Source organism: Epinephelus moara, chromosome 16 (assembly GCF_006386435.1).
Source record: "Epinephelus moara isolate mb chromosome 16, YSFRI_EMoa_1.0, whole genome shotgun sequence".
In the NCBI taxonomy this organism is placed as follows: Eukaryota; Metazoa; Chordata; class Actinopteri; order Perciformes; family Serranidae; genus Epinephelus; species Epinephelus moara.
Window position 1 is genome coordinate 39,207,080 of NC_065521.1, and position 25,172 is coordinate 39,232,251.

General features: G+C 43.0%; 1 protein-coding gene across 1 annotated transcript in view; it reads left to right on the forward strand.

Moving 5' to 3' along the window:
- plxna2 (plexin A2) overlaps positions 1-25,172 on the forward strand; it is a 272,248-nt gene that overhangs the window by 200,361 nt on the left and 46,715 nt on the right. Inside the window, exons 17-22 of the mRNA XM_050064354.1 lie at positions 288-381; positions 10,075-10,314; positions 11,566-11,709; positions 13,350-13,584; positions 17,966-18,108; positions 20,165-20,433. Of these exons, the coding sequence (XP_049920311.1) occupies positions 288-381; positions 10,075-10,314; positions 11,566-11,709; positions 13,350-13,584; positions 17,966-18,108; positions 20,165-20,433 (1,125 nt within the window). The remainder of the gene's footprint in view (positions 1-287; positions 382-10,074; positions 10,315-11,565; positions 11,710-13,349; positions 13,585-17,965; positions 18,109-20,164; positions 20,434-25,172) is intronic.

A 25,172-nucleotide genomic window follows, 5' to 3' on the forward strand; every position in this document is an offset into this window, starting at 1 on the left:
CTCCTAAAAGAAGCTGAGGATGAAAGACAGTTTGATGCGCTCATTTTCGACTGATGGTGAATATTCTGAAGAGGTACATCAGGGTTAGAAAGTTTAGTCTAGAATTGCCTTTGAATTACTTTGTTGTTCTCTCTGCTTTTTCTTTCCAACTTTATTTTTTCTTCCTTTTTTTCAATCTCTCTGTCTTTCCTCTTGAATTTAAAGACAGAGAAACAAGACGTCATCAGACAAACATGGCTATGTAAACCTGTGGAATAAATGGGGTCCACTTGTCTTTTTTCCTTCAGTGGCCACACCCCCTTGATGGTGACAGGGACCAATCTGGACGTGGTTCAGGAGCCCAGGATCCGAGTCAAATACGCCGGCCGAGAGTCTGTCAATGTAAGAACCACCACACTGTCTTAACCACAGAGCAAGTACAGCATGTACTCCCTGAATACACGTTCTACATATACATGCTGGAAAATGTACGCTAACAAGGTCCTGCTTGACTCCCCAAATACTGCTATACAAGCACGCTAAGCGATGTTTAGCTTGAGTAAAAAAAAAAAAAAAAGAGTACTATCTCTCCTAACAGCCCCTCCAGCTTTCTACGCTTCCCTAACTTCCGCTTGAACCCAGTCGTCTCAAGCACTCCAACAAGCGTCTGAATAATGCAGCTGGCAGTGAGAGTGGTCTGCATGCAGTATTTAATTAAGAGTTTACCCTAAATTTTCTCCAGGCTAAATCTCAGCTCCACATCCCAGCCCCCCACCTCCGCTAAGCCCTGTTGTGTTTTATTGTCGCACACAAGTCATCCTGAACAACATTCTTACTGGGAGCCTGCTGGAGGAGAGGAGAGTTTGAGGAAAGAGGTGTGGGTGGGTCAGTGGAGAGAAAGTTGGAGGTGTGCATGATCGGGGGCGAGGAGACGCCTAATGGGTTTCAATGGAAGATTAACTGCGGTCAGAAGTCTTTGGTCAGCATAAAGAGCCCTTGTATAATCAAAGTCTTGGCTGTGGGAAATCGTTACAAATTGCATTTGAGTCCCTGTCCTGGGGCTCCTTGTTTAATTAAGAGGATGGGATTTCCTTGCCGTGGTTTGGGGAAAGGTGGGGAGGGCAGACAAATGGAGTAAAGGTGAGTAGGAAGGATAGAGAAGGAGAGGGCGTGAAGAATAAGTTAAAGAAAAGTGCCTTGCACTCTTCTCCAATTCTGTACACACTCTATTAACACAGCACAGAACTTTAATACAGTCGTTTCCAGCAGCTAAACTGAACACGTATTTTCCATTATTTTTATTTGAATAATTGGTAACACTTTAGCCGCCTTCTAGGCAGTGTATAATTAAATGTTTATGACACATTATAATGTAATATTAAGCATGTATTGATGTGTTTATTTAATTAAGCTACAGTTGTTAACTCTTTGTCATATTTGTCAAAAATGTCAGTATATCCTGACATCGGACAGAAAATCTGTGAAAAAATCATGTTCCTGTGCCTCCTCCTAATGCTCCCTATCGTGCCTGAACGAAACAACCAATCAGAGCCGAGGAGTCTCTAACGCAGCTGTCAGTCATGTCAATCACTGCTGGTGAATTTCAGTCAAGCTGCGCTGATAAAATATGAATCAAGATTCTGTTACAGCGTTGCGTATTTCAGATATTTTCAGAAACATATTTTAGTGTACTGTTTAGCTGTAGCATGAGACAGTTTGCTCCGGCCAGCACACAGTGCTCCGTTTCGGCTTAACTGTGCCTGCCTTATATAGGTATGTAGTATTTTGCCTCTTCATGTGTATAAGGCTTCATTGTACCTGAAGTAAACTGTCCTTGGAGAGATATGACAGTTATTAGTTCACCTCCTTTGCCTCACTTTTGCTGTGCACTTTTAAGTTTTAATTTTATTATGTGACTGAATCTGTGATTCTTTGTCAGACCTACAGAGGACGCTCCAAGTGTCAGAGCTCTGACCTTTTGCCGCAACAACTGTTTTCAACATGGAGGCCAGGTCGCTAACGTTCTCATTTTACAGCTAAACAGTACACTAAAATACATTTCTGAAAAAAATGAGGTGAGAATGATGCATATTTGATCAGCTCTGCCTAGTTTGACAGTGTGACTGCAGTTCACCAGCAGTGGTTGACATGATTGACAGCCGCATTAGCGACTCCTCGGCTCTGATTGGTTGTTTTCGTTGAGGTACGGTGGATTCTTTCAAGTGCCATTAGGAGCACAAGGAGGAGGCAGAAGAACATGATTTTTTCACAGGTTTTTAATCTCAGGTACTACTATGTGGATATAGTGACAGTTTCATTAAATATGACAAAAATGTCACCAACTACAGCTTTAAGTAAGGGATTATGCACAGCCAGCAGGTCATTATCGCAAAATGAACGCCGACATGGCAATGCAAGAACCCGACACAAAGCAAGGGGTGTTGAATGACCCTGAAGGGGGTTCATTTAATACAAATGACTCATTCGCTTTGCATTATCCCACTTATTACAAAACTACTTATTAAAACAATTCGGCATCTTACACAGAATACTGATTTAAAAATGATTTAGTTGAGTGTCTATGATCAGAACTGCGTCCAAACCAACAGCCTGCTATTCACAGCTGCGGTCTGCTTCTCAGAAATAACAGACCATAGATTGCTGTGATTGACCAAAAAATTTAAAATCCAGCAAATTTCCTGTCTCCAGAATGTTCGGATGCATGGGTCAAAGTTTCTCCCATCAAATCTGCTTTTATAGATCACAACTTTGGCGTGGGAAGTGGCGAACGCCTCTTTGAAGTCTTGTTTTGTGCATACACAATGTTAAGAAATGAGACCCCAGGAGAATTAAGATTCTTTTATTTCTAACCCTGGTTATTATCTGCTGACCCCTTATTAAAAACCCTGCGTGGATGTCCTAACCTCTAACTGTGAACCACAACTCGCATCTAGATACAAGCTCTATTATGCAAAGATATATCAGACAACTTGACACATACCAACTGAAAATATTACAACATATGTGTATTATAGAAAACTGAGAAACACACAAGTCTACACACACTGTAACCAGCTTTACACATTATAACACTCTAGTATGAGGTCACCTAAACCTCATGCCTCATTTATAGAACCTGAGGACAGGTTATTACACATGTATGTACAAATATGTCCTCAGTGCCTCGTCTCACTTGTAGGACTCCACACAGATTTGTCCCGACGTGCCTCCTCCCCCTCTGCAACTCCACCCTCCCATCCCTGACATTAGCATTCTAAAATTGGCCCTAAGTGTCTGACTTGCTTAGTGAATGTTCCTTTACTAAAAATCATAACTCAGCCGTGAGCTTTTTGTGCTACAGTGTTTCTTCTCGTAAGGACACAGTTTCCCTGAAAGACCTTTGTGAGTTATGAAACTGTAGTAATTACAAGTCAAAGACAGATCTGTGCTGTTTAATGTTTAGAGAAGAGATGAAAAAAAAAAAAACACTTGATGAGCGAGAGACTCCTGGAGACCTGGCGAAATGGGATTTGACTCATGTGTGTGGGTGCCGTGCTGTCTGATTTGTCAGTTTCCAAGGCTTTGAAAGCGAGTTGTTCATCTCCACCCTGCTTCGTCTCTTCCAACGCAAAGAGAAGCCTGTGTCGCTGTCTTGATTGGCCCCACAGCCACAGAGAATGAATTTCTATTAAATGCTAAGGTTACAATTACCCATCTTTCATCCCATCTCCCCCCGTCTACCCCTTTCCCCCTTTGTCACTGGAGGAAGGCAAACAGCAGAGCAGCCTATAGCAATAAGAGCCGCTGTCTGTCAGCCAGCCTTCAAATGATCACCTGTCTCCCTCTAAATTGCCTCTCTTCTCTCCCTCCCTTGTGTCACCTGCGCAGATTCACAAAGAAACCAGGAGAGGAGAGAGAAAAAAAAGACAATTTTCTTTGTGAAATGCTCTGTATCTGTCACAGGATTCACAATTGAAACATTTATTATAATCTTGATTAAAGCTAAGAGGGTTATTTTCTAGCTCGGGAACATTTCCCTGTCCCAGAAAGATTTCATCTGCCGTATGTGCCACACTTAGGATGCCTGGACTGAGTGTCAGGCTTGGCACATCAGGTGCATTTGAAGCAGCTGCTGATCATAGAAAGTGTTCAACATTGTGTGCCAGTCTCCCATCACGTCTCGGCCAATCAGTCCTCATTGTCTGACACGCTGAGCACTAGAGACGCCGACTATTACTATGAGCTTTGATAATGGACACTCAGAACTTACAATATACATGTTCAGAATCATTTTGTATTTCACGCCGTGTGCATGTGTCTAACAGTGTCATACATTTCAGCAGTATCAGCGTGAAAGGCTCATTGAATCATTGTGGCATCTTGAGCGTACAAGGGTCAGTGGTGTTACCAAGGGGTGGCCATGGCCGCCCTGAGCCTTGCCACCCCCAGAATTAAATTTATTTTCCCCCCACTCACTCTCTGCCTGAACATACCAGCTCCCATAGCTCTTTTTCTCTGCTCCTATGGCAGCTCGACTCCTCTCCTCACCATTGATGCATAAAGAGAACTCTGTTGCTCTGTCTCATGTGTGACATAGAATGGAAGAGGAGACACTTGTTGTTGAGGTCGATAAATATCCCGAGCTTAATGGCCCACAGTCGCATCATTATAAAGACAATTGCCGAAAAGATATTGCCTGGCGAGTCATAGCTCTGGAGAATGGCTCTTCAGGTGAGAAGTCAAGCTTAAGCTCTGCACACATGATTTTAAGCATAGTTGGAGGAAGTACACATCTTTCAGTAGAAGCAGTTGTTGACGAGCTGCAGCGCGACACCTCCAGTGTGTGCTAGGGGCGGCACTTGATGCGCCTACTCATATCAGATTATTAGTAAAATTATCTATAAAATAAGAAACCAAAGTAAGTCAGTATGCAGTTCTATAACTACATACTACAACAGCATAATAGAATTCCTGAACTTCAGTTATGGCTTTTGGTTTAGCTGTGCCACTCCAACATTTTCAGTGGCCCCATGTGGTCACCCTTATGAAAAATTTCTGGGGGCACCACTGCTTTATGGATGGATCGGAGCCGCAGTTAGATTTAATGCCGGTATCAGCAGTCGGGTGGAAAGGCAGGCAAGAGAATAGACAGTGTAGGAGTAACAAAGTACAGGAAGAGCTGAGCAGCCAGCGACTAGCCATCGAATGTTAGCCTCCAGATGACCTTTGACTCTGCGACCCCTCACATTTCTCCTACGCACATCTCCACCGCCAGTCCATCTTATCCCTTATTCCTCTCTCATTCTCTCCCTCCGTCTCTCTCTCGCTGCAGCCCTGGCCAGAGACCTTTGAATGGTTGAGTGGGTGAGTGGGCTGTAGCAGCACAGTAGATCATGGTAATGTATTCAGCCAGAGGGGCTGGAGTGTTACTGCCTTAAAACACCCGGGCTCTGTCCAACACTAGAGAAAGAAGACAGATGAGGCCAAGATTCCAATTATTTTCTCTATCTGTTGACCTGAATTCACTTTATCAATGCTGAACAATGTGTAGCTGCTTTCTCCACATGGCCTGGAGGAATGGATGTACTATTTTATACTTGTATTTGGCATTATATATAGAGAGAGAATTTTGTTTTTATTGAGATAGAGATGGGAAATGCATGTTGCTTGGAATCGAAGCAGTGTAATGTCATGACTGTATACTGTAGCATTCTGCTCAGACTTAAATTGAGTGGTAGGAAATGATGTTGTGATTCAGAGGAGTATTTGGAAACCCAGTAATCCTTATAAATCCTTTTGTAGACTACACAGAATGCACCATACATTAATAAAAAGTACTTAAAATCCACCCTATTGACAGGCAGAAGTCATTCAAAGCTGTCATGATGTTCTGAAATACAGCCATTTATCGCCCCACGTTTACAGAGGAACCCAAACACCCCATTTTCTTTATCAAATCCCACAATGCCCCATTTACCCGTCAGTTTTTTACTCGCTCATCGCTTTGGATTTACACACGTCACACTCACTGCCACGCAGCCTGAAAAACATCCCACATGATAGCGGCAGTTTTCTATCCTGACAGGATTCAGCGAAGGAAAGGATTTATTTAAGTAAAACGGAGAGGGAGAGAAAGAGCTGAGAAAGTGAGGACAGTGTAAGAAAGGAAAGGAAAAAAAAAAACAACCCACAGTATCCGTCTCCGGCAGAACAGATGGTAGTCAGAGCTGTAGTTGACTTGCAAATGCCTCGCCGTTCCAACGTGACAGTCACGAGGATGCTGCCGGAGCATCTGGGCCTGTCTATAGAACATGTCACCATGCCAACAGTAAGATAGCAGCCTGTATCAAACTTAACTTGAACTCTTTTATCCCTTAAACCTTTTAATTCCTTTACACTGATACTGCACGAGTGTAGCTAGAGAAATTCATACAGAATTCATATAGAAAACATTCACTGTCTTTCCTACACAGCAGCCAGGTTACACTGTAAACAACAGCACCATTGTTTTTTACCAGGTAGCTGCTTTGTTATGTATGTCTCACAGTATATATATGGGCATTTGTTTTTTTAGCTGTTCAGATTTCATTATACACTCCTGCCTTACAGTGAAGTGACACCCATGCATTCACAGAGCATAAACTTGTTGAAAGTATGTCAGGAGTCCTATCTGCTAGTGCTATCTATTTTTAAAAGGGCTTATCTTCTCGCTCTTGTCACATGCTGCTGCTGCAGCTTGTAAAGTAGAAATTCTAAAGAAAAATGTCACAAGACCAGGGAAAGCTACTACGATGCATTCAGGCCTTGTGTTACAGCTGCAGTCTCGCAGAGCTGTGTTGCTGTATATGTTTCTGTGACAGAAGGGATGTTGGAAATGTGTTTCTTTCACTGTGAGACCGGGTTGTGCAAAAAGCCAAAGAGTTGAAGCCATCAACAGGAAATTAACAGCCAGCTGAATCGAAGAATTGTTTTCTAACAAAAATATGAAACATTTTCTTGTTTTAGTCCTTAAAACTGGAGGATTTGCTTCTTTTCTCTGTTTTATAGACTTTCAGTAACGTCCAGGTAGAAAACCCTCGCTTCACGGACATAAAATGAAACAGTGCTGAGCAAACACTGCCTCAGTTGATGGGTTATTAGCCACCTAAAAGAGATCCACCTAAAAAGATCAGTATCAGTTCAAGTGTACGTTACATTTATTATATTTTCACCACCCTCTTTGGCATAGCAGGAGCGGAAAATAAGAATCGATCAGGGTCTAAACTCAAAGTAACGATATTTGTCACTTTAGTAGCACGGAGGTTAATCCCTCTCCACTGGAAGAACCCTCATCCAGCGAGCTAGGCTCAGTGGTTGAGAGATGTGATGCAACATCTCAAACTTGAGAAACTAAGATTCACATTAAATGGCTTCTCTGATAAATTTATGAGAATCTGGAGTCCATTTATGGAATGTATAAAAGATATAAAAGGGAAGAATGTAAAAAAGTTGCTAAAGCACAATTACAATTTAAGACAGTGAAAATTCAAAAACAAAAAGTAAAAAGGCAGAGTGTGATCTGTGGTGAGATGAACTTTATGTTGTTGTGTTGTTGTCTCCTAGGCTCTGACATGCGCTGACATATCTTGCTGCATCTATGGCACTGACACTGTTGTCTCAAAGCAGATGGTGCAGTTTACTCTGGTCAGAGTCAAAATCTTGAAGTTTTCATTTAATTTTTGTAAAGAATTTTATTTGATTGTCTTTACACTATAGCAGGAAATGTTGCTCTGTCTCTCTTTCTCTGAATTATCACTGTCATATCAATCGCTGTACATTTATTAAGTTGATTTGTTCTGCACACACAACATCTATTGCTCATCTGTCCGTCCTGGGAGAGGGATCCTCCTCAGTTGCTCCTCCTGAGATTTCTACTATTCTTCCCCTGTTAAAGTGTTTTTTGGGGAGTTTTTCCTTATCTGCTGTGAGGGTCCAAAGGACAGAGGGATGTCGTGTGCTGTAAAGCCCTCTGAGGCAAATTGTGATTTGTGATATGGGGCTTTATGAATAAAATTAAATTGAATTTCATGACTCCGCAATCCAAAACAGTTGCCAGTACCCGAAAGTGTTAGCCCGACATCACGGTGACTCGGTCTATATCACTGACTACGTTTACATGCACAAAATTTGCTGTTCTTGCCCTTATTTTCTGAAAGGGACAATATTCTTGCTAAGCTGTTTACATGATTAAAGAAAATAAAAATCGCACTAATATTCCTGTTAACATGCAGCCGATTAACGTCTTCCTAGCATGTTGTTTATCACATAAAAATGTGAAATAGTGGAACGGCTGTCACCTGTGCCGAGATTTCGTCAGAGTTTTCCTAGGGTGACCGACTTGTTTGACCGTGCAAACACAGCCTCCCTCTTTCATTCCTCCAACCACCTTCTTGAAAAGGTCAGCGTTGAAATATTTGCGCATATCCAATATCCTGTTGATATCCAAGTCTTTCATAATAATAAAAAGTTGCTGTGTTTCTCCTTCTGACCACAAACATAGGCTTTTCTTATGGACATGTATCTGTACTACAGCCTTTCAAACTATTGGTTTATGTACAACATATCCATGACAACGCTCAGAGCTGACAGCAAACAGGCAAGAGGTCGTGTGCCTCAGACTGCGGTAACAACCTCAAATTGAGACGCATATTCCAAATGTGCATGTCCAAAGAATGCTCCTAAATTTCAAGTGATATTGGCATATCTCACATGTCTTCATCGGAAATGCTACATTCAGAAAAAGGCGTAAATTGGGATAGTTGTACATACAACCTGTATCAGAATATTGTCATGCTCAGAACAGAAGTGGAATATTAGTGTGCACATAAACGTTATAAACTGAATATCTTTGGGTTTTGGACTGTTAGTGAGACAAAACAAGACATTGGAACATGTCACATTTGGCTTTAGGAAATTTCAGACATTTTCGGTAAGTTCTAGCATTTAATAGGCCAAACAATTAAAGGAGTGATTAAGAAAATACTAATAGTAATAATTAACAGATTAATTGATGATTAGAATAATCCGTAGTTGCAGCCTGAAGTCACACACACACACACACACACACACACTGTATAACCTTGTTCTTGAATCGGACTTTATTTCTACATTTAGATTTAACGCTCCGCACAAACACTCTGTAGTCTTTATCCGAGAGCACCATAACAAAGTAAGTAAGAAGGCCAGTCCCTCCTTCACCCTCTAAAGTCACTCTGCTGCAACTCGCCTTGCACCATACCAGCAAAATACAATCAATGTAGCCTACACAGAATGAGTTTGCATTGATCTCCCCGGCCTGCTCCCGAGCAGCAGACAACAGGTAGGAGGCGTGGTAGTCGCTAGCGTTCACCAGCTTTGATGATATTTACCTCTAATTAAGTTTCTTCCCCAGAGAGAGAGCTGGGAGGGAGTGAAAGGAGATAAAAACCTCTCTGAGCGGAGTGCTGTGCAGCAATCAATCCTCTCTCGCCTTCCCTCTAGAGCTGAGCCGGGGAGGATGGATGGAAGACAGGTCTCTCATCTGGGAAAACTGGAGAGAAGTAATAAAAGAGCCATAGCTCAACCTCCACCTGAGGAGACAGAGGAGCAATGCCTCCATCCTTTGTGGTTGTTGTCCTCCAGTGTTTTTCACTCAAGCAGTAGCAGCAATTTATTTCCGATTTTATGGCATCTTCCTCTCCAATAAAGATGGATTTAATGACAAACGATAAATCCCTTTCTCTGAAAAAGAAAGAGGATTTTATATGCCAGTTATTAGGTTGCTGAGCTCCCTGCAGGGTTTGTGTTGATACCAATGTTTTTCAGTTAAGATCACACTTTAGGTTAAAACAAACAGAAGGCTTTACAATGGATCAGCTTGAGACTCTGTGTTTTATTTTGGAGCCGGCTGTGCTGAATTCACTTGGTTTATCCTGGATGACTGAATCACATTTCTTGTTTCATTTCAGGGTGCTCTGGCTATCATAGCATGACGTGTGGGCTGTTTGAGTGCAACACTTCCCCAACAGCGTCTCAAAAAATGTATTTTTCTCTCCTGTCTTTATTCATTCTCCCCAGGTGTGTAAAGTGCTGAACACCACCAGTATGAGCTGCTTCGCTCCCTCCCTCATGGCAGAGTACAATCCAGGTTTGGACACAGTGAAGCACGCAGACGAGTTTGGGTTTATCTTCAACAACGTCCAGGCGCTGCTGGTCTACAACAACACCAACCTCCTCTACTACCCAAACCCTTACTTTGAGCCCCTCAGCACCTCTGGTGTCCTGGAGCAGAAACCAGGATCACCCATCATTCTCAAGGTAGGAAATACACATGGCGTTTAAATCTATAGAGCATCAACTGGTTCAACCCTAAGCTCGGAACACAAGGGCTGTAGGTCTGACCACGATAAGCCTCTGGGGGCAACAGCAAATAGTTTGGGAGATCCAGTGTAGCCAGCAAATATCTGGGGTGCTTTCACACCTGCCCTGTTTGGTTCAGTTCAATCCAACTCAAGTTCGTTTGCCCCCTCAGTGCGGTTCGTTTGGGCAGGTGTGAACACAGAAATCTCACTCAGGTGCGCACCAAAACAACCGGACCAAGACCTTCTTGAAGAGGTGGTCTCAGTCCAGTTACAAACGAACTCTGGTGCGGTTCGTTTGTGGTGAGAACGTGTTCCGACCTGGATCTGAACCAACTCCAGTCACATGACACATTGTTTGGGTTAAACCTGCATAGTTGTCCCTCCATTGTGACATTAGAAAGTGTCACATTTATCTTGCAAGTGTACTCTTCTTCAACGTTTTGTTTACTTCCTGGATTTTTCCTACATGGAAATTCTGACCAATCAAGAGCAGCTTTCTCTTGCAAAGCATTTGATCTGGTCCACTTGTAAATGCTGCCGTGAGAACACAAACCAACTCTAGGCAATTATACAACTTTGTAACAAAATTAGTCCCTGATTCAGACCAAAGCAAGACAACTCTAGGTCTAAAGGCACCCTAATATAAAGCTAAATTGTTGTCAAATGATAGCCGAGGGGTCCTGAGTATCGTTCACCCACTGCTCAAGACCACAAATGGAAACCAGAACGCTTCCGATACCAAAATCTTGTCCTGTTCCTGTTGTATATAGAGCTTAGTCCAACCCCCACGACAGACTTGGGTAAGACACTGACTCCTCTTCACGCTCAATCATTGTTACTTTCTCAGGATATCGACTATATATTTATAATTTATTAGATTTTTTCTTATTATATTGGTTATAAGAAGTCTTGTAACTGAAAGACTTCGAATTCATTGAGGAATAAATTTCATCTTTCCGTCCTGATTGCCAGCTGTCCCCACTTACCGCTACTGTGTAATATATCACCTTGTTTGATCTCAGCATGGAGTCACATTTGGCCGCAGCTGCGCCCCCAAACCTGGGGATGCAATTTACAGCGTGTTTAGGGGACATATTGGCTTTGTGGGGTTTTTTAAATTGTCTTCATCTTCAATGAGCCATGTGTTTGTGTGTCTGAGATTTCCTCCTAATTTCGCACCCCTGTGTCCATCTCCACGTGCCCACAGGGCAGAAACCTGGTTCCCCCAGCGTCAGGAGGGGTGAAGCTTAACTACACCGTGCTGATCGGAGAGACTCCGTGCTCCGTCACCGTGTCTGAGAGCCAGCTCCTGTGTGAGCCGCCCAACCTCACGGGACAATACAAAGTCATGGTCAGTATGGAAAACGCTCTGTGTGTTTGTTAGTGTCTATCTTCCTAACTTCTGCTTCCACTCTACTTCCGTCTGTCTCTGTATTTGTGATTTTGTCTTCATAATAGCTGGCCTCTAAACTCCATTATTCGTGCGCTCATCATTGTTCATTCAGCTGAAGGAAAGAGGTCAAAGGGAGACGAGCATGAGTGTGCTCTGGCTGTCAAAAGGTTCTGCCAGAATCTACTGCAATTATTTTTAGTTGCCTGTTCGCTTATTGAGTGCAAGCCCCTGACTATTTCCCTCTCAACGTCAACGTGTAGGTGGCCGCATGTGTTTGCTCTCAGTATCAATATCAGCAGGCAATATTTACCTGTGTTTTGACAGGCTGGCTCCTGCATTGTTGTGTATCAGGTATCATGTGACGTATAGCTCAAGAGAAGTGATCGGATTTTGTTGAAACAGGATGCGTCTTTATTTGTGTTTTAGCTTTAACACAGGGGAACCATTTTTGGTGTTCTTACATAGCTGCTACACACTTATCCAGAGGTGGAAAGTAAATATTTACTTGTACTCAAGTGCTTTACTTAAGGACAGTTTTGAGATATTTGTATTTGTTGTGTACTTTCATTTTATGCTACTATCTACTTCTACGTCCCCACATTTTGGAGGCAAATATTGTACTTTTTACTCCACTACATGTATTTGTCATCTTAAAGGAATACTTTACCTCCTAGATTATAATTGATATATCAATTATTCATTCCATGTAATGTTTAATTTGTGAAGAAAATTTAGTTTTTCTGTCATGCCTCCATTGAAAACAAAGAATCCAAAAATGGAGAATATTCTTGATGAACTGAAGTCATAGGGGTCCACCTCCAACAACAGCAAAACTACATCAAAACATCTGTTTACAAACTCTGAAAGAACTTGCACAGTATAATCCAAGTCTCTTTTATTCAGTTGTATGCTCAGTACTTCCCAAACAGACAGTCCTTTCCGATGGGGAACTGAACAGAAAGTGAAACTTATCCATGCTCTCTTCAACACCAGACTGCATTGACAAAAACAGTAATTTTACCTCGGCTAACACAGGAGCTGCTGGTCTACTGCTGCCTTGATCAGTTAGTTTGTTTGTGCAATTGTTGGACTTTGGTGAATCTAAACTAACCCTTTAAAGCACCAAAGTCACACAGTCACACAGTCAAACTAACTGATCGAGGCAGCAGTAGACCAGCAGCTCCTTTGTTCAGTGAGGTAAAAATACTGTTTTTGTCAGTGGGGTCTGGCTTGGATTACACTCCATGAGTCGTGTGTGTTTGTAAAAGTATGTTTGACTTCAATTCAAGAATTGTCTCTGTTTTTTGTCTCCATTGGAGGCATGTGACAAAACAAACTTAATTTTTCAGGAATTTAACAAAATAAGGGGTGAGTAATTAATAGATAAATGGTCATTTGGAGGTGAAGTATTCATGGTTTGTGGAAATCATGGGGGCCAGATTTGTAGAAACAACCTAAATAGGCAGAAATTTAAAAGAGTAGAGTATTAGAGTATTTAAAAGAAAAGGTTGTGGAGGGGAAAATAAGACTATTTAAGGCTCTTCTAAAATACACAAATGTTAGATTAATTGCAATTGCGTGTTTGTGTTTTTCTGCAGGTTCAAGTGGGTGGTCTTCACGTCTCTCCTGGCGCAGTCCACATCATGTCTGACAGCCTGCTGACCCTCCCGGCTATTGTCAGCATTGCTGCTGGTGGAGGCCTCCTCCTCATCATCGTCATCCTTGTCCTCATCGCCTACAAGAGAAAGTCACGCGAAAATGACCTCACCCTGAAGCGCCTGCAGATGCAAATGGACAACCTGGAGTCACGAGTGGCCCTGGAGTGCAAAGAAGGTTAGTGTTAGAATAGTTTAATCAGCAGACAGATCAAGAGCAGCGCTGTGCAGCAGCCTACTGTTAGATTTTAGATTTTAGATTTTAAAGCCTGATTATGGGTCTTCTTTGCTTTGACTATCCATTTGCAGCCAGTAATTTAGGAGCTGCTCCATCACTCATGTAGCTGAATGGAACTGGTGAATGCATTTTACTCGTGCAGACTGTAATCACATAACAGGCATAATTTGTGCACATAGTACAGAAAGTAAATTACTGCTGGTCTGCGTGTGTTAAATAATGCATTGAAAATTTCTCCAAATCTGGGTCAGTGAGTCATCCCGGTTATATATCACAACACATATGTTCACTCAGTTAGCCCTGCATGTGACCCTCCCTCTCATCATGTAGTCCTTGCACTTCTCTCTAGTTTGCATGCAGGATACAGACTCACACACAAACTGACACATGAATACAGAGTTTCTCATTAGAGTAACCCCGACCTCCTCCCAGCGAGAAACACATTATGCTTATTACATCTTATTCACGTCTTAACTGGAGGGGTAATTCCACGTTTATGTTTTTATGCAATGTGTGTATCGTTAGACCTGCATCTAGTTGTGTATTTTAGGGTCCTCAAGGTACCAGGATTTTAAACAGAATTTCAATACCTCTTTTGATACCATGGCAGAAAGAAAAAGAAATCCTACACACATAATAGGATCATTTTTTGTTTGTTATTGTCAACCTGCACACAGTGCTGATACAGAAAAAGTCCTTAAACACACACCTCCACATGGTTTAGTTGTTGTTGGAGAGAATGCAGTAACAGCCACAGGTTGAGAACCAGTTGATTTTTTTCATCTGTGCAGCCTCGGGTTGAAAATCTGATTGTAGATCTGTTTTTTTTTTAATAGCTTCAGGTACTTTTGATACTATCGCATGTGTAATTAACAGAGATTGTATCATTTTAAGCACGTGGTATTAACCTCAGTAGATGTTTGTCAAGCGGCACCCTCTGATGCTGAAAAATGAAGCCAATGACAAAGTGCAAAAAAACTGCAGTTCCTCTAATGGCCACTTGAGGCTGGCACTAAGAGCGAGTTAATCCCCACAGACCCCCATGTTATAATGCAAAACTTTACAGCACAAATAAACATGTTTACAACCTGGTACGAAAAACAGTTTTGGTCTCTATAGCTGATTTCCCCCTTCATGACAACTGTAGGGAGGTGAATTTTTGTAGCCTGAGTGTCAGACTGAAGCTCCCAGAACCTTTCAGTCCTCCATTAATGTGGGTAGTGGCGAAATACCTCGATAGCATCGTTAATGTGGTCTGCAGGATCTGTAGCAGTCGCCATTGTTGCTAACCTCACCAGTTACCCACCGGCGTACAGCTTGACTTCAGCGTGGCGCTGATTGGCTATTCGCTAGACCCGCCCCCACCCCCGGCGTTCATTGGTCCGCCCATCGTTTGGACGAGATAAATCGCAAATTCATTGCAGTATGCCAGACCAGAGATGCAAGCCTACTCAGTTAAATGGGCGGGGTCTATGGTCTGGAACCAGGCTAGAATTTTTGTATAATTCACCTGTTTAAATCTTATTAAGGCTCAAAGTTATGCATAACTTAAGGCATGGATGCCAACCATTAACAAGTGTCTACCACAGCAACGATGATGGTTAGAGAATGTAACCATGGCGTAATCTAAGATTTACAGAGTACGGAGTGGTGCAGGAAATTTGTTTTTGGTTAGATGCCTTAAGAGACTTTTAGGTTTTGTGCTACAATATAAAATATGTCAGTAAATACCTCACTCGTAAATGTTGACACCTTTGTGCGTCTTAAAAAGGCGCTTGCTGGCAAAATAGGACTACAGAGTGCCACCATGCTGAACATAGCTTTACAGCCTCGTTGTGGTGGTGACGTTAAAGTCATGTGATCGTAGTGTAGTTCACTTATAGCCGAACGTCAGCTTCTGGCGACTTCATTTATGCTTAAAAATCATACGAGTGGTGCTCATTTGTGAATATTGCTAACAAAAAATGTCAGTATCATGAACTTTTGTTTTCTGCAGTAATCCATAGTCAGGGGGGAAAATCCCATTTTTGTTGGAAGAACCAGGGCGATGTTGATGTGTGTGTTGGCCTACAAAAAAAGTCATCCCTTTGGTGCTCTATAGGCTGGCTGTCGCTATTTTTAGTGTTGTCAGTTCATGAAAGTTAATCGTAACATTTTGCCTTAAAAAAGTCTTGTTCAGCGTGTAGTTGGACATTCAGTCGGATATTCAGTTTTTCCTTCTAAGTAGACTTTGTTTTAATAGATTTATGCCTGTTTTTGCTAGCAAAAATTTGCATTATCACAGCTGTAAATGCACCAGGCTAACTTATCTAAAAGCTAGCGTTGGGTTAATTATATAGCTGTACCCGATTCAGAATTATATCAGTCTAATCCGATTTGGCTGTTCAATATGAATATTTGACAATTCAGGGGTTTTTTAAACAAAGTTTTGAAGTTTAATTTTGCTCAGTGGGACATTCATTGGGACTGCAGCATTCATCTAATATAGTAAACACACTGACTGCGCTAACAATGGATTGGAAATGAGCAACATTTTTTTCGTACACTAGATATTAAACAAAGCCAGAGACTCTATCAAATTAAATTCCTGTGAGTTGTAAATTTTACCACTTGCACTTTGCAGTAAAGAGAAGTAACGTTAATTCAGAGCCTTACCGTGCAAAGTCTCCTCCCCTTTGTGCTACTGCATCACATCTGCGGCTATCTTCACCAAAAAGTATGGTGAAAGTCAAGAACACTCACTCCGCAGCAAAATTTGAGGACTAAAACATCCCGCATAAGTACACTGCACAGCACACTGACTAGCAAAAAAAGGACTCCTTGACTTGAAGCAAACTCAGTCGACTGAAGGGTCTCCGACTGGTAATTCGAATCTCTGACTTTCAAGGGCAGCCCTAGTTGATTACACCCTCTTGTCCAAATATGGTCACTTCTGGCAACATGATGGCAACAGCCAAAATGCCAGACTCAAGGCTTCAGAACAGGAGTCCACAAACCAGTGGGTGACATCACCGTTGCTACGTCCATTATTTTAAGTCTGTGGTGTTTGCGTGCGTCTGTTTTGGTCACTGGATGCCGTTAATATCTTCATCCCAGTTTCCAATGACATTGCGGCAGTATTGAACGCGCAGCTGCTTTGAAACACACTCCTCCCTCGTGACTCGGGGTTAAGAGAGGTCACAATAGTCCATCTGACCTTTGACTGTCTATCCAGTGGGAGGACGACAGACAACCTCAGGCTGACCTCCGGCTACCGCTCCAAATTGCAGTCCACCAAGAGCGGCCTAATAAGTGCTTTCAAATAAACACTGCTGATTGGGCCCCAGTGTCATCATCAGGTCATTATAGCCAATCACTGAGATGGCCGAAGTGAGGTTTGTGTTAGAAAGTGTTCAGGGGATTTCATCAGCCAGACAGGCCCTTATTATTTATCCCCTCCAGCCACCCCTGATCGGCTGCCCCAGCGTTGTTATCCAGCGGGAAAGAAAAACATCCTCTTGCGGCAAACTTTCAGAATGCTGGAATGACAGACAGACAGACAGATAGACAGAGCAGGCAAACAGGAGGAATCAGTCACACACAGGCAGCCTTGGGAAAGGAAAGATTAATGTTTTAACCATTAGCAGTGGCCAGGAGTGTACTGCCTCGCGGGGTGGATTTAGACGGGTACCTGGGTTCCTCCTTATGAGTATATACACTCGATGTGTGCCTGTGAGCCCATGTGTTGGTGTGTAAACCCAGGAGTCGCAGGGGGGCCAGGGGCCAGGAGGTGAGGGCTAAGACTGGCAAGAGATGGCGGAGTTTCGAGGAGGGTGTTAGGGGACTGCTGCTGCTCCTGTGATAGGCTGCAGACAGGGAGCCTCCCCAAGGGCGCCGAAGCAGAGCAACAGAGCCGTGGGCCTGAACAGGAGTCAGTCAGGATGGAGCCAATTAACTAGTGCTCACCTGCAGCCTCACACTGAGATGACACACACTCTTTGGGGCCTTAGCTACAGCCAATTTACTGTCTGGAAGATAAAATTGAGTGAGAAAGGGAGCGTGTGTGTGTGTGTGTGTGTGTGTGTGTGTGTGTGTGAGAGAGAAAGAGAGGGAGGGAGTGAGGTCTGTGTTTTTTAACGGAGTGATGAGAAATATTGAGTTTCTCTGACATGAAGACTATCTTGGGCTTTAACTGTCAGCTTCATGATAACGGCAGTAAACACCATGAAGATAAGAAGGATTCACTTATTTGGTCCCTTGGGATTAAAGTACGTTTTTTTTTATTCTTATGCTGCATGTCTCAAGTATTCCCTCCAACTGGTGTCTCTTTCTTCTCTCCCAGCTTTTGCCGAGCTGCAGACAGACATCAATGAGCTGACCAGTGACCTGGACAGAGCCGGCATCCCCCATCTGGACTACAGGACGTACGCTATGAGGGTGCTCTTCCCCGGCATTGAGGATCATCCTGTCCTCAGAGAACTGGAGGTAACGAGAGCGAGACAGGGAGCAAGGAAGAAAGAGATTGGGAGAGAAGATGAGTGAGACATCTAGGCAGCAAAATGCATGAAGAAAGGGCGAGAGAAAGTCAAACCGAGGTAGAAAGACAGAGAGGGAGACAGCGGTGTCTGCCCTTACCGCTCTCCCTGCAGGGCAACCTCCATAAGCAGCAAAGTGCTTGAGGGGAAAAGGATACCAGTGTGCCACTTATCCTTTCTACCCTCTGGTCTCACACACATATAGCCAGCCATGCTAGGCAGCATACACACACACTCACACATATATACACACCTCACATGCAAGCTCCCTCATGGAAAACAGGGTCCCAGCACATGGCTATTTCATCCACCAGTGGCTGCAGTATGAGGGGTAATGAACTGAGTAATTCCCAATCCTTGAGCAGGACTGTGGGTTCCTCCATCGGGGGAAAAACTGGCTGGTTAACACTTTTTTGCTCCTCGTCACGGGGCCAGAGTGCTGCTGGGAAATGAGTTTATTTTACACGGAGCGGAGTCCAGAGGATGAAACTATCAGGGATAAGGAGATTCGTCATGATAGAGGTCCACCATTTTATTTGTTGATTGTGTGGGATGCAGGATGAGATTGGTTTTACTGGGAAGATGTTGCCTGGTTAAGTGGAAGGGTGGAAGGTCAGATAAGACGAGCCTCATATGGTGGAGGTCAAAGGTGATGTCGGTTCACGTCTTAGTTCAGTGATTTTCAGTAATGCCTTTCATACACTGGAAGTCTTTGAAAATATTTTTACAAGACTGAATTCTGACATCGTCTCACATCAAAATACAAAGTACATTTTTAGTCACACACTAAAAGAATATGTAAAAACCAAGGATCTTGCTGGGTCACTATTTGCAAGACTACAAATATATTTCTTTTAAGATTATTTACCAAGCTGCTCCTGATGGAAAATATCACACCAAACACCCTTTAGAAAATAAGACAATTCTTTACATGCCCGCAAAAACACATAACTCTAGGTAAACAAGATAAAAGGCGCCATATGTTGACAGTTTTCCTGTCGGTTCAGCATCAATATAATCCATAATACAAACTTTACATTTTGGATTTCGTGGCCTCAACTTGCGACGAGCCTCCGCTGGTTAGCTGCACTATTTTAGTGGAAGGAGACAGTGGAAATGAGAGGTGAACTGTATCAAAAATTAATATTTCTCACTAAATTAAGCGCCAGTTGGTGGATCAGATACACACCAAATCAAACACAAGACTCACTCACTTTACAACTCCACCAGTTTCTCCTCGTTTTCCACAGTATAAAAGAGCCGAGACTTGTTCCCATTCTTGCGCCTCCCTGGAGTCCCCTCCATGTTTACTGTCTACCGAGTTTGCTGCTTGCTGTTTGGTGCTGCAGAGAGCGCAGCTATTGGGTGCTGACAATGTTCACATCATTGAACTTCACTATTTGCATGAGCCAAGACTAAAAACTTAGGACAAGATAAGATAAAAACTGACACAAGACAGATCGGACTGAGTTTTATGACCATCGTACGCACACGAACTGAGGTAAAACTCTCGAATTCTCTCTGAAATAGCTTGAAGAAAAGTTTGGCATAAGCCGAGAATTCTGTGTGACTGTTTCTCCAGTCAAAAGGACCTGTTATAGATATCCAAACTTTTGAAAAACAGTGACCTGTACTCACAGAAGGTGAGTTTCGTCACTTTGGGATTGTCTTACCCCGGCGAGTTCCTTGACATTTGACTTGAAAGTGAAATGGCAGTTACAATGCTTTTTAACAGTCAATAATTGATTAGGATCTTCTCAGTTACTCACCATGAGTGGGAACTTCTGTCCGCCTGGACTGAAACATGAGTGAGGTTTTGGTGCCTTTTGAAAAAATCTTTATTTGGGGTGAGACAAGGTCAAGATGGAAGCTGAGGAGCAGCAGTCCTTTTCCAAACACATTCAGCTCATTACTGTTCATAAGTATTCATTACTGGGCATTTTGTATTCAAATCAGTGCTGGAAACACTCTAACATGCATCGTTCTCCCCTTCCTCTGCTGTGCAGGTGTCAGGCAATGGCCAGCAGAATGTGGAGAAGGCCCTGAAGCTGTTTGGCCAGCTCATCAACAACAAGGTGTTCCTGCTCACCTTCATCCGAACACTGGAAATGCAGCGTTCTTTCTCCATGAGGGACCGCGGCAACGTGGCCTCACTTATCATGACGGCCCTGCAGGGGCGACTGGAGTACGCCACCGACGTCCTTAAACACCTGCTGTCAGACCTCATCGACCGCAACCTGGAGAGCAAGAACCACCCCAAACTGCTGCTGCGCAGGTAACACAGCACACGTTTAAACGAGGGGTGTAAATCACTTGTGTCATCACAATACCATATTATATACATTATTTACCATAATCAGTTACAGAAGAAGCCGCCACACCTTACTGTTGCTTTAGGCACCTAAGAATAAAAACACATAAATAATTGTGAATGACTGTGACTGGTGAAGTGCATTAAAGTTTACTTTAAACTGACTCCACTACCACACGTAAAATATCAGCATAAGCACTTTTACACTACATAAAAATGGCTAGCTGACTTTTCCTCTACTTATAGCCAAACAAATTACATGTTATCGTTATTCTTTCCCTACTCGCTGTTGGGTTAAGTCACTGCATCCCCCACGTTTTTACAGCCTAATATTGTTGGAACAGAGCAGCTAACATTAGCTCTTTTTACACAGAGGTCGCGTTACAGGGCCTTCACAAAGTCCCTTCTTCATCCCACTTTTGCATTTTTACTCAGAACCAAACAACAGCCAAAGATCATCTCGGAAGCAAGTTAGGCATGACGAGCAAGACGAGCAACACGTACACATCCAACTCTAGTTTGACATCTAACATATGCTTCAGCAACACTTGAGTGACATAAAGATGGCAATAACAGTCAGTGACGTCCCTGTTATATGGCGGCTGATCTCGTCCTCTGCTCAGAGGGTAAGGAGCTCCCGGTCCTCATTGTTTCCACAATTTGTCGATATTTTGGTCGCTCTTCTTCTACTTTGAGTTAGCTGCTAACTGCTGCTAGCTGGTTTTTACATCTCTCCCAGTGGCTCACCACATAACACATTGTCAAAACATGTCACCCATCACATTATGCAGGCTGTCCCTTTTACACAGACCTCGATTTGGTGCTGTTACTACCTCCGTTGCCAGCTTTAAGGCGAGACGGCCAAGAGGCCGTACACATGCCGTGTTTTTAACTGCCTGAAAAACGTGAGATTGGGCGCTGGGCGCTACTTTTATGCCTTTTTGTGCCAGCTTTCCAGAGTGCAGAGCTGATCTTCTTCCAGGTGCTGTTTATAAGTGTGTAGGCCTATCATCTGTGGGACAGATATAAAGCTCTGGGTAGCCCTGCACTAACATGATCAACTTCTCCATATTTATCACAGACTGATATTTACGGCAGAAGGGAAAGATATCTGTCGGCTGTGATAGGTTGTTCCTTGTCACATGACGTGCGGTGTGCGCTGCTGCATTCCAAGAGTTGAACTCGATTTATCTCAGAGTGCAGCCACCGCACCCTGGCTATGTAAAAGGGGGGATATTGTCATGGCGAGTGCAACAAGTCAGCGGAGTGAGGCGCTCTGTCAGGTTTGTCGTGTGTTCTGAGTATCTCATCTAGTACCTGCATTGTTTGCACAGGGCATGCGCTTTTCCTGTTGAACCGTCTTTTCTCTGAATTCCAAAATATTCCCCCACTGCTGATTTAATCCCAAGAGGAAAGTAAATATCCTCATCATCTTTTTATTGGCTGCTTGGTCTTATTTGCCTGGTGCTGTGACTGTGACCAGACGTGACATTGGACTTTGAAACTATTGGATTAGTATTGAATCATTGATCACTGAATCGATACATTTACCCATATCGATGGATCGTTAAACAAACATGGCGACAAAGTCCTGCAGTGATATGAGGGCTTGGTTCAGCTGGTGGCAGCTAAATTCAAAAGTTATTTATTAAATGTATTCATTAAACAGTGTATCACTGGAAAAGCTTTTCACAACAAAGTCAGCAAAGAAAAACTTGTTGTTTGTAACTAATTAGATTACACTTCCTGTTTTGACTTTGAACTGATTAAAAAGTAGAGAGAAAAGTGAATTAACATAAAGCAATATAAACAAATTATACATGATCATATTCAGCCAAATCCCTTAATCCTCAGCAGCACTGTACAAAACAGTTTCACTTGTTTGATTTGATTAATTTAAGTCAGAGAGTACGAGCACACTGTCAGTGTATATCCATAGTGATCCTGTGCTCAGAGGAGAGTTACACAGTCCTTATTTAGAGACATGTAAAGTAGCGCGAGGCTGTAGGAGGATGTTGATACATATAGACAGATGGATAGGGGATTGATTCAGGGCTGTATGTTCTTCCCTCTTCTTCTTGTGGGTGGATGCATTCTGATTCCCCCCTCGTGTTCACATGTAGACGCCTCACAGAATAGGAGCTTGTAATGACTGCTACCGCACATCTACAGTAAACGCCGAGCGCTCTTCACATCACGAGAAACATCTGAATTTCTCTGCATAATTCCGTATTCTCTGTGGTGCCCGGTCTCTCCCCTGCTCTCTCTCAATGCTGATGTCAGTCTCACTTATCCTCCAGGCTCGGGGTCCTTATGAAACATTCAGAAGCGGTTTGACGTAACTTTTTTTTTCCTCCCCCTCTTCTCCCCGTGTCTCCAGTGTACATTGTTTTCCGGGGGACTTGGGGTGATGTGCTGAAACTTTAAACACCTGCCAAGTCCGTGCCCAAGTGTCCTCAGCTGCATTGGTGGCTCTGTAGGCATAGAAATGGGTTAAAGGGCCGACAATACTCAGCTCAGAGGATACAGTTCTCTGTGAAAGCCTGACTGCTCTGTACATGATTTTGTGTTTACATGACTAATAAGTGGGGACAGTGAGAGCAGGCAGCTGCTGTACTTTCAAACAACACCTTCATTCTCATGTTAATGCTGCCTTTAGTGTCCGTATTTGAAAAACCCACATTAACAGTCAGAGTAAATAACTGCCCGACAGAAAAGAAGCAGACGCTGAACGACAGAGAAGTGGACTAAAGCGACACAGCATCAAAATGGACCTGGATTAAGCTGTTATTTCACATGACAGCAGGGCCCCACGTCACCTCTAAGTTTTCATTATCCTTTCTTATTAGGAACACAGTGGTACGTAATCCTCGGGTCCTGCAGTCGCAGCCTGCGGGGCTAAATGTCCCATAGTTTTTACATTTTACTCCCCGTTTTTCTGAAGAATTTAAGGGATTATCGATTTGACATGGCTCTTTGCTGTTGTTGTCTTCCTCATCGCCTATTAAGAGAAAAGCCGACAGTCAAGCCAGCCGGCTGACTCACACAAACACACACACACACACGTGTGTCTGTGATGATAGTCAAATTGAGCACGTCTAGAAGCAGTAATTGTGTTTGCGCAGGGCATAGAGTGAGGCTGCTGGGCTGCGCTTTGTTGCCATTTTCTCGTTCGGTTGTCTTTTCTGTCAGCTCTCCTTGGCCTATTATCGCATATAATGGGATCGTGAAATTCTTGCTGTTGTGTCGGCTAAGACCCCCCTCTGTTCTGGAATTAATGAATCAGCAGCATGTAAACAGATCCTTGTGCCTTTTTTTATGGTGTCCAAAATGATCTGTTTGTGTTTGTGTGTCTTAGAGCACACTACCCCAGCCTGCTGGTGCAATAAATAAAGCTGTGACGGCTATATTGGATTCCAGTAGATTGGTAGAAGTAAGGGTCACTCTGATGTTGTTCTGAATGAATTATTAGTGAGCTTACAGTCTCCGCGCCGAGTTTACATGACTACAGGAGAGAGCAAACATATAGGAAGAACTTCGAGGTCACCCGACCCACTTCCTGTTCTCATTTATATTACAGTGGGTTGAAAGTGCATCCCGAGACATGTCGGAGCAAAGAGTTTTGCTTCTCTTGCCGCTCAGCTGTCGTGGAAAGCTTTTCTCCAGAGGGGAATGCGTCCACAAGCTAGTGTGGGAGACCTTTTTAAATAAAAACCATAATCTCACAAGTAGTAGGATACAGAAATAGATCTATCTGTCACAGAGTTTTAGCATGTTATCCTCATGATCCCTCAGTGAACTGCAGTAGTTATTAAAGTTTAATGTGCACAATGGATCCAAGTGGCTGTTTTTTAAATGCTGGTGATATTTTATATGTCTGTTATTGTTAACAAAAGCCATTAAAAACAACAAATCATTAAGTATTTTCCAGCCTCTCCAGCATGTCTGTGGACCTAACCCAATTTTTTCTGACTGGAGACAGAAATCTTTTATGGCTCATGAACATATACTTTCAAAAAGCCTAATAACCTCCTAAAACAGCTGGACACTGCTGTGGTTTTTAGCAAGCAAACAGGAGTATTAATCTTTTTGTTCAGGACTACTGGGACGTAGTAGCTCAGTCCATAGGGACTTGGGTTGGGAACTGGAGGGTCACTGGTTCAAGTGCCTGTCCGGACCAAATATGGAGTGTGGACTGGCGCCAGTTCACCTCCTGGGCACTGCTGAACCCCAACTGCTCAGGGTGTCTGTCCACAGGCAGCCCCCTTGTTCTTACACCCCTCCATTTGATGCATGTGTAGGTCCTGTTTGTATTTCAGGCCTTTGTGTATATGACAGCGGAGTAAAGAAAGATCTGAATTTCCCCTCTGGGATTAATAAAGTATATCTTCTATTTTGGGCCCTTCAAATGACTAGTCTGATACCCTATCACATCTAAAGACAATGTGAGTTAAGGGTTCACACCCACACAGAGTTTAAAGCCTGCGACTCCGCACCAGTCCATTGAAACTGAAGAAGCATCTTGGAGGAGGGGCGTAACGTCTTCAAGAAACTCAAGCAAGTCCAGTTGCCTACGATATAGCACTTAAGACAGCTACTGGTTGTTGACAATATTCACATCCAAATACGTATGATATTGTCATTGTCGTTGTGGGATCGTCATAACGAGTAAAGAGTTTCTTAAGACAGCTCAGACTGAGTTT